The sequence below is a fragment of the Choloepus didactylus genome, chromosome 1 (assembly GCF_015220235.1).
Source record: "Choloepus didactylus isolate mChoDid1 chromosome 1, mChoDid1.pri, whole genome shotgun sequence".
NCBI lineage: Eukaryota > Metazoa > Chordata > Mammalia > Pilosa > Megalonychidae > Choloepus > Choloepus didactylus.
This window is the reverse complement of record NC_051307.1, coordinates 204,577,727-204,598,935: the sequence shown is the minus strand read 5'-3', so window position 1 is coordinate 204,598,935 and position 21,209 is coordinate 204,577,727. Positions and strand designations below refer to the sequence as shown.

General features: G+C 44.3%; 1 protein-coding gene and 1 pseudogene across 1 annotated transcript; one reads left to right on the top strand and one right to left on the bottom strand.

Annotated features, from left to right (window-relative positions):
- LOC119504805 overlaps window positions 1-21,209 on the bottom strand; it is a 91,675-nt pseudogene that overhangs the window by 41,786 nt on the left and 28,680 nt on the right.
- On the top strand, window positions 6,268-6,864 carry IQCF6 (IQ motif containing F6). The gene is made up of 2 exons (XM_037804389.1): window positions 6,268-6,339; window positions 6,496-6,864. The coding sequence occupies exons 1-2, from the start codon at window positions 6,268-6,270 to the stop codon at window positions 6,862-6,864; spliced, it is 441 nt and encodes a 146-aa protein (XP_037660317.1).

Sequence of the window (21,209 nt, the reverse complement as noted above, 5' to 3'; positions counted from 1 at the left end):
TCCTTCAATTTCTTCCTTCTTCATTTCCTCCAGTCCAGACCAGCAATGGTTCCATTTATACAGATTTCACAAAAATTCTGTATGCTTGGCATGCAGTTTACAGGAGTCAAAACCATCAGATAATAGGACTTTCCACAAATCCTTTCTGGATAACTCTATCTCCAATCCTTGCTTGTACTGAAATAAATTGTCAGGTTCCATGTTTGGTTAAATCCTCATGTGGGTCTGTAGCTTCTGGGGTCTTACCTCTTAGAAGCCCAGAATTTTCCAGATTATCAGCTTTTGGTTTCTTTGAACCCAAGAGTTAATTTCTCAGCTTATCCCTTTCCACTTGCATTTTACCATAAGCTGCAAGGAGAAGCCAGGCTAGTTTCGAAATCTCCTTAGCTGAGTATTACAGCTCATTGCTCTCAAATGCTGCCTTTCATCCAACACCAGGACTCAATTTTGCCTAATTCTCTGCCAATTTAAAACAAGGTTTGCTTTTCTTCCAGTCTGCAATGACACATTCAACATTTCCACTCAAGTCCTCATCAGAAGTATCTTTAGAGTCCATATTTCCACAATCAGTCTCTTCAAAGCAGTCTAGACCTTTTCTATCAAGCTCCTCACAATTCTCCCAGAATCTTCCCTTTATCCATATTAAAAAGCTATTCCAACATGTTTGGTATTTGCAAATTCAGCAGCACCCTACTCCTGGTACCAAAATCTGTTCCAGTTTGCTAATGCTGACGTTTGGCAAAACACCAGAAATGGATTGACTTTTATAAAGGGGGGTTATTTGGTTACAAAGTTACAGTCTTAAAGCTATGAAGTGTCCAAGCTAAGGCATCAGTAATAGGGTACCTTCACTGGAGAAAGGCCATTGACATCCAGAATACCTCTGTTGGCTGGAAAGGCACGTGGCTGGTGTCTGCTTGCTCCCAGGTTGCATTTCAAAATGGCTTTCTCCAAAACCTCAGCTTTCAATGGCCATCTTCAAAATGTCTGTCTCAGCTGCAGCATCAAGCTCCTTGTCTGAGCTGTGATATAGTGCTCTAGTAAACTAAGCAAGGCCCCATGCTGAATAGGTGGGGCCACACCTCCATGAAAATTATCTAATCAGAGTTATCACCTACAGTTGGGTGGGTCACATCTCCATGGAAACAACCTAATCCAAAGGTTCCAACTTAGTCAACACTAACATGTCTGTCCACACAAGATTGCATCAAAGAACATGGAGTTTTGGGGGACATGATATATCCAAACCAGCACACCCTCTTTATAAAAGCCAATCCATTTCTGGTATTTTGCATAATGGCAGCTCTAACAAACCAGAACAGCTGCTATAAGTGCACTGCTCACCTAGTTTGATCATCAATGGAAGCAAAAGGATCCATTCTCTTGAGGACTTTTTAATATGAGGCAGTGAAGGCTGCAGGGTTGGCAGTGGGACCAGAACCTGTGAGACACCCAGATGGCCACTGCCCATGACAATGGCATGAGGCAGCAAGAGCCTCAAATATGCATAAACAGGAGCCACAGATGGTATGTGACAGGCACCCAGCAAATCCTTCGGCAAAAAAATGAGCAATAGCACACATGCTAAAGCCAGAGCCAGCATAGCCTTCCAAATCCCAACAGGTTCCCAGTATCCCTGAGTCATCTATGTCTGTAGTTCTGGTTCTATCTCTGGATCCTGGAAGCTCAGCTGTCTGTGAGCTCCCAGGAGACCTAGCTGTACAGTTGCATTCTTCCAGCACGGCAGGGCAGATCCAGGTTTTGTGGAACCTGAAGCTTATATAAAGGCCACTTCAAGAAAAAGAATACAAAATTACAGATATAAAATCAGATACACAAGTGAACACTTATTTAAAACAAGAAGAGAAATCACAGCAAATTATAAATTAAAAATTTTTAGAAGTTGACAATACCACAAATATAACATAATGTTTATATTATGTTCATAAATCTGTCACATCTATAATAGTTTTCCTATACTTTTAGTTGCATCATCTTTTATTGTTTCTTCATATGATAACAATTTTGCAATACTATTTCCTATAGAGAGAATAGAAAGTTAATTCAAAACTTGTTTATTATTGATGCTGGGATGCATAAAACACATGATTTCCCACATTGACTCTGTAGCAGATCCACAATTCTGATAAATTCTATTTTATGAAATTTGCATTAAAAAAGACAAAAAGCATGGCATGTTTACAAATTGCACCACTGCATTATCAGGTATATTCTTGACAAGAAAGAACTTCAATTTTAATCAGGCATCAATGAGAACAGAGTTTTCCACTTACAGCTATGCATGTCTGATAACAGGAAGAATTTTCTGCACACTATTTTCTGGCTCCAAACCTTCCTTTTCTTCTGGTGCTGGCCACTGCAGGGCATGTTCAAATCACGACAGCTTTTCCGTCTTTGTGTCTTCATGTCTTGACACAAGTGCAGTGAGTGCAGTAACTGGTGGGAACACTCCTGGAAGCCATTTCTAGAGTAGAATGGCCAGCAAGAATTTATCTATTCCCAGAGGTAACTGTAACCCACATAAATCTATCCCATTAAACTCAGACTAGGTATATCACAACTCAGCTTCCCCTTAATCAAATAACAACGACAAAAAAGCCTCAGACATTCCACACGACCCAGCAGAAGGGCACTGAAAGGAAGACAGTGGGAAAAGAGATAAAGCTCCTCTTCAATTGCAGTTAAAATATATTGCTTTTGCAAATTTTACCCCACAACATATGATCCTATGAATGCCTGATCAGGTCCCTCCAAGAACTCTGATGCTTAGGCATCAGGAAATCCACATTGCCTACACGTATCCTTAAAGTCAAGATATCTTTAACTTGAGACTCGGGCAAGATGGAGGCATAGAGAGGAGTGGAAGCTAAGTAGTCCCCCTGGTACAACTACAAAAAACCAGAAACAACTAGTAAATAATCCAGAATAACTGTGGGGGGACAAACGAGACCATCCATTCATCATACACCAACCTGAATTGGGAGAAATGCCCGAGAACACAGCATAAAATCTGTAAGTAAAACCTGCGGAACCAGGTCAGGAGACCCCCTCCCCCATAGCCCGAGCTGCAGAGCTGCGTGATGCCACAGAGAAGCTCTCTCCCAGCAAGCGAATACAGCTCAGCTGAGCTCCAACTGGGGTTTTAAGTAGCGAGTGTGAACTGCTCACTACAGGTACGCAGCCCCAAAAAACAGACAGAGGCTTTGGGTGACGACTGACCTGGGAGAGCTGGAGGGTTGCCTTGGACTGGGTCTGAAGGGGAATATCTGTTTCTTTTTTGGCTCAGTGAAGAAAGCCCCAGTCATTTTCAGTTTCCAGGGCTGTGACTCTGGGAAGGGTGGAGACACCACAAGCAGAGAGCGAGACCACTGAAATGCTAATGACCTCCACCTGAGGGGTCTGTCTTCTCTAGGAGGAAAGGGGTGGGGCCCTTTCCATTCAGAACCAGACCCCAGAGCCTGGGCGAACATGGCCATACCTCCTCACACCAGTCAAGAATTATAGGCTAACAGGCGTCACCTGCTGGGCAGAAAAGCACAGTGACCTGAGGCATCAAAGGGTGGAGCAATTTTCTAAGACATACCCGCAGGGAAATCAGATACTGAATATTTCTTCCCTCTGGGACCTGAGCCTGTTCTGGTCTGGGAAAACCTGATTTGGATAACCAAGGAAACCATGCCTAGACAACAGAAAATTACAATCTACACTAAGAAAAACAAAGTTATGGCCCAGTCAAAGGAACAAACGTACACTTCAACTGAGATACAGGAATTTAAACAACTAATGCTAAATCAATTCAAAAAGTTTAGAGAAGATATTGCAAAAGAGATAGAGGCTGTAAAGGAAGCACTGGACATGTATACGGCAGAAATCAAAAGTTCAAAAAACCTACTAGTAGAATCTATGGAAATGAAAGGCACAACACAAGAGATGAAAGACACAATGGAAACATACAACAGCAGATCTCAAGAGGCAGAAGAAAACACTCAGGAACTGGAGAACAAAACACCTGAAAGCCTACACGCAAAGGAGCAGATGGAGAAAAGAATGAAAAAATATGAGCAACGTCTCCGGGAACTCAAGGATGAAACAAAGTACAATAATGTACGTATCGTTGGTGTCCCAGAAGGAGAAGAGAAGGGAAAGGGGGCAGAAGCAATAATAGAGGAAATAATTAATGAAAATTTCCCATCTCTTAGGAAAGACATAAAATTACAGATCCAAGAAGCGCAGCGTACTCCAAACAGAAGAGCTATGAATAGGCCTACACCAAGACACTTAATAATCAGATTATCAAATGTCAAAGACAAAGAGAGAATCCTGAAAGCAGCAAGAGAAAAGCAATCCATTACATACAAAGGAAGCTTAATAAGACTATGTGCTGATCTCTCAGCAGAAACCATGGAGGCAAGAAGGAAGTGGTGTGATATATTTAAGATACTGAAAGAGAAAAACCGCCAACCAAGAATCCTGTATCCAGCAACGCTGTCCTTCAAATATGAGGGAGAGCTCAAAATATTTTCTGACAAACAGACAATGAGAGACTTTGTGAACAAGACACCTGCCCTACAGGAAATACCAAAGGGAGCACTACATGGTGATAGAAGACAGGAGGGTGTGGTTTGGAACACAATTTTGGGAGATGATAGCACAACAATGTAAGTACACTGAACAAAGGTAACTATGAATACGGTTGAGAGAGGAAGGTGGGGAGCATGTGAGACACCACAAGAAAGGAGGAAAGATAACGACTGGGACTGTGTAACTTGGTGATATCTAGAGTATTCAACAATTGTGATAAAATGTACAAATATGTTCTTTTACGAGGGAGAGCAAGCAAATGTCAACCTTGCAAGGTGTTAAAAATGGGGAGGCATTGGGGGAGGGATGCAATCAGCATAAACTAGAGACTGTAACTAATAGAATCATTGTATTATGCTTCCTTTAATGTAACAAAGGTGATATACCAAGGTGAATGCAGATAAGAGGGGGGGATAGGGGAGGCATGTTAGACACTTGACATTGGTGGTATTGTCTGATTCTTTATTCTACTTTGATTTAAGGTTATTTTTCCTTTTGCTGCTTCCTAGCTGTCATTTTTTTGTTTCCTCTTTCTTTTGCCTCTCTACCTTCTTTGACTCTCCCTCCTGCCTTGTGGAAGAAATGTAGATGCTCTTGCTTAGTATGGGCATAATGTTCAATTAGGATGAACTTAAATGTTTGGAAATGAACAGGGGTGTTGGTAGCAAGATGTGAGAATGACTAACAGTGCTGAATGGTGTGTGAATGAGGTGGAAAGGGGAAGCTCAGAGTCATATAAGTCACCAGGAGGAAAGCTGGAGGTCAAAAGATGGAAATGTATAAAACTGAATCCTATGGTGGGCAATGTCCATGATCAACTGTACAAATACTAGAAATCACTTCATGAACCAGAACAAATGTATGACAATACAATTAGAAGTTAATAATAGAGGGGCATATAGGGAAGAACTATATACCTATTACAAACTATATACTACAGTTAGTAGTATTTCAACATTTTTTCATAAACAGTAACAAACATACTATATCAATACTAGGAGTCAACAATTGAGGGGGTTGGTTAGGGATGGGGAGGTTTAGAGTTTCCTTTTCTTTTTTTCTTTTTTCATCTTTCACTTTATTTCTTGTCTGGAGTAATGAAAAGTTTCTAAAAATTGAACAAAAATTAAGTGTGATGGATGCACAGCTGTATGAGGGTACCCAGGGGCAAGTGATTGTACACTTTGGATCTTTGGATAATTGTATGGTATCTGAACAATCTCAATAAAAATGAAAAAAAAGTTAGTTATTCTAATAAAAAAAAGTTAATGGTAAAAAAAAAAAAAAAAAAAAAAAGATATCTTTAACTCAAGGAAAAGCTGAGTGCATCTCTCTTGCCCACATCCAGGAGGGACAGAAACGAGTGACTGGACCTGGGGATAGAGAGCAAGACTGAAGGTGCCTGCTGGGTCGGGGAAATACTCAAGGCAGGAGATCACGGTAGGCCTTCTAATAACGACGGCAATCAAAACAGTGATTGGTCAATCCATGAGGAAAGGGTCAAGAGAAGGGCAGAGCTGTGGTTAAGGTGCAGTGGGCAGGCCCTGAGGAGGTGGCCTGTGTGGGGGTAGGCGGAGTCTAATGAGGGGGTGACTAACAGTTGAGGGTGGGGCCTAGAGACCAGGGCGGCCTAAGGGATAGTGGTGTGGACTCAAGACCAGGACCATGGCCACACAGGATGTGCATGAGACCCCTACACAACGGATCCACCCAAAAGATAATGGGCAGCGGCAAAAGGTGAGGGGTGGTGGTGGAAATAAGATGGGTGGGGCCCAAAAATGATAGAACAGGGTCCCCTGGGCCAGGCCCCCTTTTCTCCCAATTGTCAGAGCAGGGATGGGATTGAGAGGGCTCCCCCCTGAGAGTCTCTGTGTTGTTCCTCCCTCCCATCAGTTACAGAAGGCAGCCACAGAGATCCAGGCCTGGTGGCGCGGGACCCTAGTGCGCCGGACGCTGCTGCATGTGGCCCTCAGGGCCTGGATCATCCAGTGCTGGTGGAGGTCGATGCAGGCCAAGATGCTGGAGCAAAGACGGCGCCTGGCACTGAAACTCTACACCTGCCAGGAATGGGCGGTGGTGAAGGTGCAGACGCAGGTTCGAATGTGGCAGGCCCGCAGACGGTTCCTCCAGGCACGCCAAGCAGCCTGCATCATCCAGTCTCACTGGCGCTGGCATGCCAGCCAAACCCGGGGCCTGATCCGGGGCCACTATGAGGTCAGAGCCAGCCGGCTGGAGCTCGACATTGAAATCCTTATGGCCTAGGTGCTGGCAGAGACAAGAGAGACTGGATCTCTCTCCTAATAAACACCCTTACTGACCACAGACTTGCCCGTTGGAGATTAGACCCACGGAAGAGGGTTCAGCCCCTAACCTCCCTGCCTCCTTCCCAGAAAAGGATTCCCAGGCATGGTCTAGAGCCCTTGTCCCCAGGGCACCCATCCCCTAAACCCCTCCCAGCTCCTGATGGTAAGATATGACCAATCTTGTGTCCAAAAGAGACCTCAGGGCCCAGGCCAGGCTCTGATGCCTCAATGGACTTGAGTTCAGCCCCCTCCACAAATGCGGGTAAGAACTGGGCTTTATTGTTCTGCAGCCCCTGCCGGGGCATCTCCATTCAGCATTCAGGGCAGGACACCTGAGAGTCTGGCTAACTCCAGGGTGAGCTGGGAAGGCCAGGATTCCACAGGCCTGCACTTGGCAGGGCCCCCAGGGCAGGGAGCCAGGTGGATGGGGCATCTCGGCTGAGCAAGAGCAGGGCTGTGCTGTCCCTCAATCGGGGGCAGCCACGGCAGGAGCCAAGGAGCAGCGGCTGTGCCTGCCGCCTCCCTCCTCTCTGCTGGCCACTTCCTGGGAGCAGCAGGCACGGGGTGGGGAGAGGAGAGGGAGCACAGGACAGCGGGGGAGTGGGGCAAACAAGCAGAGGAGGATGAGGGGTGGGCGGGGAGGAGGACTGTCCCTGTGCCACTGGAGGACACTGGTTTGGGGATGTGGCCGCTAAATCCTACCACATCCTCAGGAGCAGCTGTGCTGTCCTCCCCACTCCCCCCGAGATCCCCCATCCTGCCCTCCCCACAAGCTGCCCACCCACTGCGGGGCCTGCCTCAGGTCTGAGGTCTGTACTGGCAATGGTGGGCCCTGCCCAGGGGTGGGAGGGCCAGTGGGGAAGGTCCAGGATTAAGTCCGACACATCACCCCCAGTAGATGCAGGTTGCAGTGATGCAATTGGGTACCTGGCCTTAAGGACTGGACCACACTCTCCCAAGGCACCCCCTCTAAGAACTTGGACACAGCTCTCTCCTCCCCCTACTCTGAGCAGTGAGAGAACAACCCACGTCCTATGACTGGTGGGAGGCTGGTTGGATGTGCTTGCTGAACATGACTGGAATTCTGCATGACTAGCCCTGCGGGTGCCACCCCAGCAGTGAGAAGCCTTTAAAACGTGGACTGGGAAGGGCTTAAGTCTCTGCTCCTCAGTGTATATGGGACCTTGGAGTCACCTTGGCAACTTTCAAAAATACAGATGTCTGGGCCCTTCCCAGAGATTCTGATTTAATTGGGGGCTGGAGTGAGGCCTGGGCATTGGGATTTCAATATGCAGCTAAAGTTTGGATACTGCTGAATTACACTCTTTCCAGCCCAGGGTATTCACTCCCCACTGCTTGCCCAGGTGGCCACACCTGGGGATGGCTTGCAGAATTCCTAGCTGAACACTCAGTGGGCTCAAGCTGATCACTGCCTTGTGCACTCCAATGTGCTAAGAAAGCAAAACGAAACAGGAATCCAGAAAGAGAGCCATTTTGGTTCAAAAACCTTTGGAAGCAGGAAGATACAGCCCCTTCTGGTACCTGGGGGCTGGGGTGGGGGGCTTCTTGTTTCAGGTAGACAGGATCCCAGAAAGACGGTACCTGCTACTGAAGTCACACAAGTGTGAGGAATAGAGACTCAAGGGCCAGCCCAAGAAGGCCAAGCTCCTTCCAAGGCTGTAACTGCCACCTGGGGGTGTCCCTCCTACAGCCAGGGGTCTGGAGAAGGCTGGGAGGGTCTGGGCCTGTGGGTGGAGGGCACCAGAGAGCCCAAGGCAGAGGAAGTGAGTGGGGCAGAGAACAGAAGAGAGGCTCCTCTCTGAGTTCTGTGGCCAGTTTGGCCCAGCTCAGTGGAGCCACCTTTCCCTCCTCAGCAGGGGTAAGGCTGTAAATGGAACTTTCAAAACTCTCAGACCCTCACAGACCATGCCTTCTCTCCACCCAGTGTTGAAAACCAAGTTGCATAAGGGACTTTTCCTTCTCAATTGAAACTACCAGTGGGGATGGGAGGAAGTGCTTGTAGCTTTGGGGCAGGAGTGGGCCTGGGAGCCCCCTGGGGGGACCTGGTATCCCCACTCCTGCTCCTCACCCAGGTGACATGGTGTCCTCAAGAGATGTGTGCTCCAGGCCTTGTCAATAAAGAAATGTACTGACCCTCAGGCTAGCCCAGCCCACTGGGCCCATAAGAAGATAGCTCAGTAGGTGAGGGCCCATCCCATGAGGTTCTGTTCCACCCCTGGAAAAGGGTCCCCAAATGATGTCTAGACTCCCTGCTCCAAAAGTGCCCACCTCATGCTCGCAAGCCCCTCATTGATGCATCACCAACCTCAGCTTTGACACAACAAACTCTTGTCTTTGGTCTGTTTCTGTCTCACATACCAACTCCGAAATGAGATGGACACTGCCATGCAGGCAGACAGAGTGGGCTGACGACTTCCCGCTGACCACACACACACACACTCACACACACACTGTTACTAGAGGACACTGATCCCAACCACCACCCTACTCCCCATCTCCACCAGGGAAATCAAGGGTGGATGCTGCCAAGCATAAAAAAAGTCTTTGCTCAGCTTTGTTTCTAAAAATTGGATTTGTTCAACTCCACTGCAAGTTAGTCATCTGGAAGCAAGCATTTATCCTTTAAAGGAGCTGGGGTGAACTGAACAGAAAAATTGTTTTTTGGGCACTCCCCAAACTGGGCTTTCATATCAAGTGTCAAGAGCAAAAAACTTAGCATAAGGTTTGACTCTAAAGAAGGTGACCATGTGATTTAGTGTCCAAACATTTTTGAGAGTGAAAGGGGCACTACTGATTAATGTGTTGGGAACAACAAGCACAAACCAGAACTATCCTGGGCAAATCTGGAGGTATTATCAGCCTAATGTTGGCCTCAGTGAGCGGAGAATGGCAGGGGATGGGAAGTGAGGGGGTGTATGCAGAGAAGGTTCCAGTCACACAGAAAGAGGAAAGTCTGCCCATGGCCCTGGGGAGGAGCCCACTCTGAGACGGAAGAGTGAGGGGGGCTTAGGTGCTGCTCAGCCAACTGCCTGCTCCCTGCCCTCTGGCCCCTCCCCTTGGGTCGCCCAGATAGGCCTGAGAACATAACCCGGGGGGACTGCATGGCTTAGAGGTGAGAGGTAGCAAAAGCTGAGTGAGGTGCCTAGGAGGGTGGGTCTGAGGGCTGCCCCACTGAGCCCTGTACACTCCCTTTTAGGGCTAGGAAGTAGCCAAGAGTCCCTGGACACCCAGGATGGGGGAGGCTAGAAGTGCAAAAAGGACACCTGGTGGTCCCAAAGAGGCCTGGGATGGAGACAAGAAGCCACAGACTCCGGGGACCTCACTGCCCGAGGCCAGAGCCGAGTGGGTTCAGCTGTGGGGAGTGGCCTGGGCACAACAAGACACCCACAAGAGCAGGAGGGACCAGCTGCAAGAATCACCCGGAGGCCCAGGGCCAAGGCAGGCCAGGCCACCCCACAGCGGGAGGCCAAGCCCAGGGGCTGACTGAGGCACACCGTGCCTGGCATCCCAGCTAGAAAAGACCAGCTCCCCCTGCCCTATAGGCAGAGCAATATGCAAGGACTTAAGGGAACGGAGTGGTGGAGAGAAGACCACTGAAGACTGGGTATTTATCTAAAAGCGACCAAGTTGCCCTGAGGAAGCTGTTCTACTAAGGAAATGATGAGCAACATTGAACAGGCAACTCCGAGTGTTTCTCTGCTGTCCAGTCAGCAGTGGGCTTTTGAGAAAGACGAGTTTAATATAGAAGATACAAGAAGTTTCATTTCCTCCACTTCATACTGATAGAGGATATGACCTTGGTCTCTAAATTTTCCTTTTTAAAGGGACAATCCTAGGCCCAGGCTAAATCCCACTGCGTTTTCATCCACAACCTTAGGGACCATAAACACAAAGAAAACTTCTGGAAACATCTATGAGAATCACTCACAAGGCTGTATCAAACACAGGCGCAGGCCAAACCCTCCCACCTCCCACTACAAATTCAGAGAAATAATAAAGTTCATAGAAATAACAAATATTATTTTCACAGTGACGTCCTTGATGAATCTCAAGATGCCAGGTGAGCTCCCACTTCAGGGCCTTTGCATTAGCTTTTCCCTCCGCCTCGAACACACCTCCCCAGGGATGCACCTGGCACTGCTCCAAGTCTTTGCTCAAATGCCATCTTCTCAATAAGGTCAACTCTGACCTCCTTATTTGTCATCCCCTGTGCCCTCCTCCCAATCTCCCTTTTCCTACTCTGCTTTTTCTTTTCTACAGCAAATTTTACTTTCTCATGTGCTATACAATCCATTATGTTGATGTTAATATCTGTGACCCCCACAAGAATGTCAGCTTCTTGAGGACAAGAATCTTTGTTTTGTTCACTGATGTTTACCGAGTGCGTGAAACAGCGCCTGGCACACAATAGAGCCTCAACAAATATTTGTTGACTTAATGAATTTAAAAAAAACCTGAAGCCATATTGGAAAACAAGAAGTGGTGCTTTCCACAAACCAGAAATTATGTGGAATCCTGTAAACAGACAGTAGATGGGAAGAGACTGGATGATAAAACCCCCTTCAAAGAGAAGCCTCAAGAAAAAGCAGTGGCCAAGCAACCCTTCCAAGGCTGGGGCACAGGTCCAGAGATGGCTGTGGGTTACTGGAGGGGGCGCACCGGGGAGCCCCAAAAGGAACAGCTAGGGGTCAACTGTCCCCTGATCTCCAGCGGAGTCACACAGCTGGAAACAAAGTGTTTATCCTACACTAGAGCAATAAGAAAACCGAGGAGGCATGGTGGGGCCTGAAGCTGGATGACACCTGCCCCTGACAGCCCACCCTACTACCCCTGCAGTCACGGAGTCAGGGACTGGCGCTCATCAACAGGCTGAAGGTAAATCTCAAAAATAGAGATGAGCACCTGACCAAGTATCAGCAAGCTTTGGAGGGAAACAACAGCATGAAGAAATACCCCTAAACTCAACAAAGCAGAATCATGAAGGGCAAGGGAAAGATTTAAAAGAGCAGTTTAAAGAAGTACACGAATATCCTCAAGGGATGGGAGAAGATGTCTTTGCCATAAAAGAAAAACAAACCATTAGTTAAGAGATCCAAATAAGAATCTTAAGAGGGAAAAATACGAGTATTGAAATTAAAACTTAACATATGGGATGAAAAGCAGAACGGATATAACTGAACCTCTAATTAGTGAGTGGGAAATTTGAGCTGAAGAATTCTTCTGAAATGCCGCACAAAAGAATGAAGCAATGGAAAGTTTGAAAGATTAACCTTCAATGTTAGAAAAATAAAAAAGACGAAATAAGGCGCAGGGAGTGTGTATACAGAAGTTGCAATATCTGCCTAAGAGGCATTACTGAAAAAGAATTTCAGAGACCAGAGATAATGGAATTGCCAGAGAAATAATGGAAAACTATATTCCATACTAGAGAAACTTCTGCATGCAAAGATGAATTAAGAACAAATATCCGTAAACAAATCAGGGGCATGGAGAATACTTAAAGATGCCAGGAGAAAAAGCCTGATCACACAAGAAGGAACAAGAATCCAGTTGGCATCATCTTCCTCATAAACCTGGTTCCTTTCCTGCCAGGGTTGACAGGAAACAGGGGAGAACACCTGCAAGGTTCTCAGAGTCTAGAATTCTACTCACAATGAAATGCTTAGTTCAGTGCAAAGGCAAAATAAAGACGCCATCACACACCAAAGCAAGAACACGTACTATCCACCAAACCCCTCAGTCCCTGGAACCAGTAAATATGTTATATTCTGTGGCAAAGGGAAATGGAGGTTGCAGACGGAATTAGGTTGCTAATCAGCTGACCATGAGATGGGGAGAGTATCCTGAATTATCCAGGTGGAACCAATGTAATCATAAGGGTCTTTATAAATGGAATAGGGAGGTAGAAGTGAGAGAGCCAAAGAGATGGCAGCATGACAAAGACTCACCCAATGTTGCTGATTTTGAAGACGGAGGAAGAGAGTCACAAGCCAAGCAATGCGGACACCCTCTAGAAGCTGGAAGGGGCAAGGAATGCATTCTCCCCTAGAGTGTCCTGAAAGGAATACAGCCTTGCCAACACCTTGATTTTAGGTGTTAGCACACACCTAAAGACCCATTTCAGAATTGTGGCCTCCAGAACTATACGATAATAAACTGGTGTTGTTTTAAGGCACTAAGTTTGTGGTATTTGTTACAGCAGCAATAGGAAACTAATACAGATATTTTTCTCAATGCGCATTACTAAAATGATAGATGTGCCCAGAAGCATGTTATGGGACACCAGAAGAGATGGTTAGAGAAGAAAGTAATTGCTATGTTTTGCCAAGTTGAAATAAGAGTTGGTTGTAAGAATATACATTCAACATCAAACTGGACATAAAATCCCAAAAAATGTCAGCTTGGGAAGTTGTTGTTGGGGGAATGGAATAAGATAATAAACGTGATGCTATTCTTGGCTTGGCTGTTGCTCCAAAATAGTCCAAAAGGGGTTGGAAAAGCACGTGTGTGTCAGGGGGTATCAGGGAAACATGACTGGCCATGAGTTGGTCATGGTTGAAGCTGGATGATGACTACTCTCTTCTTTTGGATATGTTTGAAAGTTTCCATAGTAAAAATATGAAAAAAAAAATACCTCTAGTGTATATACTGAAGAATAAAGAGTACTTTAATACCTTCCATAACAGTTATGAATTGTACTGGGTTGTTAGGAACAGAAACCTGAAAAACAGTGACAAACAAAATTGGAGTTTGATTTCCTCTCCCATCAATGAAATCCAGGGCATGGCAGTGGCACCATGTCAACAGGGTTCCATCTTCTTCCCTCTGTCCACACTGAACCTCTGGGATGGGAGCCTGATCCTTATATTCTCAAGATGTCCCCCAGAGTGCCAGCCATCATGTCTACATTCCAGGCAAGAAGACAGAAAGGGAAAGAGAGAAATCACGCATGCCAGCTGAGTTCATTTCCGCTGAAGGCCATTCCCAGAAGGCTCGCTCACCCAGCAACCTCCACTTACATTTCATTGGCTGGAACTGCTGCCTGACCTTCCCAGGTGCAAGGTGCATATTGCCACCCTGACTGGAGGCTAGATTCTGCCACTGCAGTCCAAAAACTTCCAAATCTCATTGGCTTAACTGAAATGTGTTTTTCACAGGCAACTCCCCACAGCAGCCTCCCTTCCTGCATTTGCTCAGCCTTGCAGTCTGCTCCACTCTCATCTACCCCATGTGGATATGAGTTCCTGCAAGTGCGCTGGTTGTTACAGGGGAAGGCAGGGCTGGAGAAAAGAGCAGCAGCAGTTACAGCCTTTCACCCGGAAATGTCACATTTCACCTCTGCTCCCATCTTATTGGGTATGCTAGCTGAGTAACTGTGTTTAATTTTAAGGAGATGAGAATTGCAATCTTCCCACATGCCTGAAAGGAGAGGAGAAAGAAAATGTTGTTGAACAGATTGATGTCCTCTACAACAAGGTTCTGTTTATATGGCTGAAGAGAGACTTGATACTGGGAGAAATCTGCAGCTTCTGTCACATCTCCTAAAACATTAGAGGAAAATCATGAAGAAGAAAAAACTCTTAAAATTCAAGAGATGCATGAAATAGAAAAAATAGCAAGAAAGCATGATAGAAACCCAAGGTGGGAATAAGTCGTATTAAATGAGAATGGGTACAATTCATCTGTTTGACAGAATGTCACATTGCGTTAAAATAAACCTAATCATATGTTCCTTATAAGGGACGCACCTACAATAAAAGGAAGCTGGAGGATGAAATTAAAACAATGTAAAAAGATAAACAGGAGTGAAGATTTGGCTTCTTAAGGACACATTTCATCTCCTCTCTTCTGAGACCCCAGTAAAATGAAGGTAAGTCAGTTACCTTCACAAGAAAGCTCACAGCTGTGAAGAGAGTGGGAAAAGGGCCACAGTTTTGGAAAAGGGAAAGCAAGATGAGGGGTACCAGATGAAGCAGGAAGGAGGAATCTGAAGAATATGATGCTCAGAGCAGCAGAACCAGAGGAAACCAGGGCTCACGCCAGGCCTCTGGCTCCAGGGCCTGGGCTCTTAACCACTGTGCTAAACTGCCCCTGAAAGGGGACTTGTGGCTCCGGCTATAAGAGACCCTGATTTGATGGAGCTTTTGGAGAAGGAAAAAAGTGAGGACTATTGAATGAAGAGGATGATGTTAAAGGGGCTGCATGATTTTCCCCCTTCCTGCTCGTGCAGGTTTGGGAGTCCAGAGCTCACTTTGGGGTTATACAATTATGGGATTTGAAGGCCAGAATTTTAGCAATGCAATTCTTTTAAATGTTGTAGCCTTCCCCAGTCTGTTTATTTTAGTCAGTTCCACAAGCAAATAACCACAGCCAAAAAACTCATCTAGATAGATTTTTTTTTTTCACTTGAAAACTCTGGTCTGTCTGTTATTAGTCTTGGCACTCTGCCTGGGCTAACTTAATGGTGACTTGACGTGGCCACCTTGATTCTATCCAAAACAACAGTCATGAGCGGGAAGGCAACCTCCTTAATGAAGCTCAGTTGTGTGGCTAGCTCGTGTTGCTGAAGAGATGCCTGATACAGGTTTGGGACCACGGTGCATTTCCTGAGGAGGCAGCTCCTCCAAGCCACCTTTTTTTTTTTTTTTTTTTTTTAATCTTCATTTTATTGAGATATATTCACATACCACGCAGTCAAACAAAACAAATCGTACTTTCGATTGTTTACAGTACCATTACATAGTGGTACATTCATCACCCAAATCAATCCCTGACACCTTCATTAGCACACACACAAAAATAACAAGAATAATAATTAGAGTGAAAAAGAGCAATTGAAGTAAAAAAGAACACTGGGTACCTTTGTCTGTTTGTTTCCTTCCCCTATTTTTCTACTCATCCATCCATAAACTAGACAAAGTGGAGTGTGGTCCTTATGGCTTTCCCAATCCCATTGTCACCCCTCATAAGCTACATTTTTATACAACTGTCTTCGAGATTCATGGGTTCTGGGTTGTAGTTTGATAGTTTCAGGTATCCACCACCAGCTACCCCAATTCTTTAGAACCTAAAAAGGGTTGTCTAAAGTGTGCATAAGAGTGCCCACCAGAGTGACCTCTCGGCTCCTTTTGGATTCTCTCTGCCACTGAAGCTTATTTCATTTCCTTTCACATCCCCCTTTTGGTCAAGAAGATGTTCTCCGTCCCACGATGCCAGGTCTACATTCCTCCCCGGGAGTCATATTCCACGTTGCCAGGGAGATTCACTCCCCTGGGTGTCTGATCCCACGTAGGGGGGAGGTCCAAGCCACCTTTTATATGAGGTGGAGTTCACCTCCTCCAAAACCACACCTGTACACCTAGCTGCAAAGCAGGCTGGGCAATCTACCCCTACATGGGGTGGTCTTGTTCACATGTTGAAAGTGTACATACGTACGGGTATATGAATAAATATTGTATATACTGTATGCACACACATCAACACACATGTACATATGGTAAAACACTCACATACACATTTAAAGGATAAAATGGGTATGGGGGCAACAATAGGCCATCTTTGCCACTGGAAAAGTTCTGCAAAATGTAAAACAGCAGATTATTACAAGTAATAGAAACTATTTCAGAGGACAGAAAGAACAGAAAGCTACCCAGCTATCTTTATGATGGCATAGACATCAAAACCAGACAAGTATGTTACAAGAAATGAAATGAATATAGGATCTAGAACTGTCTGAGTAGAAAATCCAAGTTCTACCACTTACTATCTAAGTGATCTTAAGCAGGTCACTTAATTTTAGGTACTTCAGTTTCCTGATATGTAAAAGGTAGATGATAATTGATCCACCTTGTAAGGTCATTATGAAGATTACATGAGTTAATACACATAAAGGACCTGTGTCTGGCAAAGAGTAAGTGCTCAAAAATTATGCATATTATTAAATTGCCTGCTCACATTTCCTCAGAAGAGAAAATACCAGCAAAGAGCCAAAGTATAAAAAATTAAATATTGGTTTCTGGCTTCCAAAATAGGCTCTTAAACCTATGGCAGTGACAAAGTCTTGAAAGCTAAGGCTTTTGACTGGCAAGAGCCATGCTTTCTAAGGGGAAAAAAACAGAGAATTTTAAGTTTTAAAAAGCTCAGCTCTCAAGGAATCAGGGCCTAAACTTATACCATAAATACTAGATGGACACCAAGTCAGAAAGAAGGAAATAATCAAGATTAACATAGAAATCAATGAGATAAAAAACATAAAAACAATAGAGAAAAATAATGAGAAATAAAAGTCGATTCTTTGAAAAGATCAACCAAATTGATAAACTGTTAGCTAGAGTGACAAATAAAATAAGAGAAAAGACAAAACTAATGAAAGTCAGGATAAAAGAGGGGGTGTTACTATTTAAATATGTTTGCTCACTCCATTTCTATTCAAAATTATACTGGAGGTTTTAGCCAGAATAAAAAAGAAAAAAAAAGAAAAAAGAAAAGAAAAAGAAAGTAAGTAAAAAAAGAAGGAAGAGAGGGAGGAAGGAATTAAAGGTGTCCAATTCAGATAAGAAACTAACAAGTAAAACTGTCTGAACTCAAAGATGACATGATCATCTATGTAGAAAATCCTCAGTAATCCACAAAAAGCTACCTGAAGTAATAGAGTAGCAAGGTTGCAAGATAAAAGATCAATATATAAAAATCAATTGTATTTCTATATACTTGCAATAAATACAAAAATGAAATTAATAAAACTCCATTCACAGTATCATTAAAAAGAAAATATGTATACAAGTAAATTTAACAAAATAAATGCAAGATTTGTACACTAAAACTACAAACATTGCTGAGAGAAATTTTAAAGGATCTAGGCAAACAGATTCATTTCAACCTTTTGGCGTTATGTTTTAAATGTGTCTTGTCAACTGCATATATGTGGGTCTATTCTTTAATCCAGTGTGACACTCTTCGCTTCTTCACTGTAACGTACAGTCCACTCTCATTTATTGTAATAACGGATCTATTCAGATTTATTCCTGCCATATTACTTTGTGCTCTCCATTGACCCACTTTTCTTCTTCTTTTTTTTATTAATAGTTTTATCTTCTTCCACGTTTTCCCTCTACAAGTTTAGAAACTATACTCCACTATGATTTTATTATTTTAGTGGTTACCTAGAAATCAGAACATACATACATAACTGCTAAACAGTTTTAAAACCTTAAAACATTTTAACTCCATTTATTGTCTGCCACTCAACTTACTGTTTTTTATTTTAAGTCAGTCTTGTTTCTTTTAACCCCCAAATACATTTATTATTGTTGTTTATTACAATCAATGTTTGCTTATGTTTGTCCCCATATTTAAGATTTCTTTCCTCTTCATTCATGCTTGGCTCTCAGACCTCCCATTTAGTGAGAACCATGAGGTGGTCAACTCTGTCAGCATTATATGACTGACCATATCTCCATTTCCCCTCATTCTTGAAAGATATTTTCACATAGTATAGAATATTTGATTGACAGTCATTTTCCTCCATATCGAGGGTATCATTCCACTACCTTCTGGCCTTCATGGTTGCTGTATAGAAGTCAGTCATCACTATAACTATCAGTCCTTGGAAGGTAACCTCTGGCTGTTTTGTAAAACCTTCTCTTTGTTGTTGGTGTTCTAGAGTTTCATTTGACATGTTTACGTGTTTGGGGTTATTTGGGCTTCTTTAATCCGCATTATTGTCTGTCATCAATTCTGCAATAGCCGTTATTTCCTCCCATGCTGCCTCTATCCTATTTTACTCTTTAGCTGTGTCTAATCTGTTAAGCCATCTATTAAATTTCATATTTCAGTCTTTGTGCTTTTTCATCCTAGCAGTTCTATTGGGTTTGTTTCTAAATATGCTTCACCATTGTCCTAGTTTGCTAATGCTGCAGAATGCAAAACACCAGAGATGGACTGGCTTTTATAAAAAGGGGGTTTATTTAGCTATACAGTTACAGTCTTAAGGCCATAAAGCGTCCAAGGTAACACATCAGTAATCAGGTACCTTCACTGGAGGATGGCAAATGGCGTCCGGAAAACCTCTGTTAGCTGGGAAGGCACGTGGCTGGCGTCTGCTCCAAAGTTCTCATTTCAAAATGGCTTTCTCCCAGGACGTTCCTCTCTAGCAAGCTTGCTCTTCTTCAAAACGTCACTCACAGCTGCACTCCCTTTCCTCTCCTTGAGCCAGCTCATTTATATGGCTCCACTGATCAAGGCCCACCCCGAATGGGTGGGGCCACACCTCCATGGGAGTATCCCACCAGAGTCACCTCCCACAGCTGGGTGGGGCACATCTCCATGCAAACAACCTAATCCAAACATTCCAACTTAATCCCCACTATTCTGTCTGCCCCACAAGATTGCACCAAAGAATATGGCTTTTTCTGGGGGACATAATACATTCAAACCAGCACAACCATTATTTGTAGTTTCTTGCTTTCCAATCAACTTTTTTACGTTTATCCTTCATTTCTTTAAACATATTACCTATAGGTACTTTATTTCTGGATTTGACAATTCCATTATCTGAAGTCTTTGCAGATCTATTCCTGCTAGTTTTCACTCATGGTACCTTGTTCCCTCATGTGTTTAGTGATTTTAAAATGCAATCTGATCATTTTACCTGTGAGAGTATTTTGTTGCTTCTGTCTAGGCAGACAACAGGTCCAGAAATATTATAAACTAAAATCCCAGTTTGAGGCTTTTTGAGTCATGCTTGTAGTGTGCATTTGGGCTGGAAACCTGCAGAAAGGATTGCTTTTAAAGAATACAAATTCCTATATTTTATCCTTTACTCAGAACCAGAGTTCTATTTGGGAAATATTATTTGCAGTATTCGAGGGTTTGGGGAAAAGGAGGTTATTTATAGTTCACTTTTATACTGAAGACATAGTACTTTGGAGTTTGAGCTTTATGGCAGAAGATATTCCATTTGACTTCCCACCTTGGACAGGATCTCTTGTTCCCTGAGTCCCCAGAAGGCTGTAACAACCAGAGCTCTAGTTCATATGGTTGGGCAAATGCCCTCAAGATAAAAGCCAACTTTACAGCTCCACTTACCTCTATGAATTCCCACCTGTTCTAGTCTGCAAGTCTGCCGAAAGTGATATACCAGAAGTGGGATGTCTTTTACAATGTGAGTTTAGTTTACAAGCTTACAGTTCTGAGGCTGTGAAAGTGTCCAAATCAAGGCATCAACAAGACAGTGCTTTCTTCCTGAAGACAGGCTGCAGGTGATCCTGTACTCCTCTGTCACATGGCAAGGCACATGGTGGTGTCTGCTGGTCTCTCCCTTCTCTTCCAGGTTTTGTGGCTCCCAGCTTCTGGCTTCCATGGCTTTCTCTCTGTATTCATCCATTTATAAAGGACTCTAGTAAGAGGATTAAGACCCACCCTGGGGAGAGGCAGAGGAAAATGGCAGCATAGAGAAGTGTGAAATTTAGTTAGTCTTCTAGAGCAACTAGTAAATAGCCAGGAACAACTGGTAAGTAGTCTAGAACAACTGTTGGGGGACATCCATGACTGAACACACATTGTACACCAGTCTGGAATGGATGGAATGGCTGAGATCGCAGCATACAACTGTAAGCAAAGCTCCCCAAACTGTGGAGCTGGCATCCCTCCCCCACGGGCATGGCAGGCTGAGTTGCAGACTTTGCTGTGGAAGAAAGAAGTAGTTCCTGCCGGAGCAAGGGAATGTAGCGCAATCAAGCTCCCATTGTGGCTTTAATTAACAAATTTAGACTACTGAATACAAGCTACAAGCATGGATAAGCCTGGAGCAAGCAGGAAAGGACCCCAAGGTCTCTCCAGCAGACAGGAGGTGGGGCTGATGGAAAATATATGTATATAAATAAATAAAAACAGAGGCTTTTGGAGACGGCTGAACTCAGAATACTGGAAAATGGCTGTGTCCCAAGAAAAGGGGCACAGAGAACTGGGTACCAACTCCAGTCGACCAGCAAAACTGGGGGGCTGGGGACTGGCTCTGAAAATGGACTTTTTCCTTTTTTTCTCTCTCATTCTAAGTAGCTCATTAGAGAAAGCCTCAAGCATTTTTAATTGTCAGCGTTGACCCAGGCAAGGGTGGAGTTAACAGAGTCAGAGAGACAAAGGAGGAATTCAAGTGTAGAAGATAACTCCCTAAAGGGAGTTACCCTAAGAGTGGTGGGACTCAGCTCAAGTGGCAACCCACCCTGAGAGAATTCAACCCCAGGGCCTGGTGGGGGGGTGGGGAACAATCAGAAACAACTTAAG

Coding starts and splice junctions, on each gene's coding strand:
- IQCF6 (XM_037804389.1), top strand. CDS start 6,268: ATGGCCACACAGGATGTGCATGAGACCCCTACACAACGGATCCACCCA. Junction 6,340..6,495: donor ATAATGGGCAGCGGCAAAAG/GTGAGGGGTGGT, acceptor CCCTCCCATCAG/TTACAGAAGGCAGCCACAGA.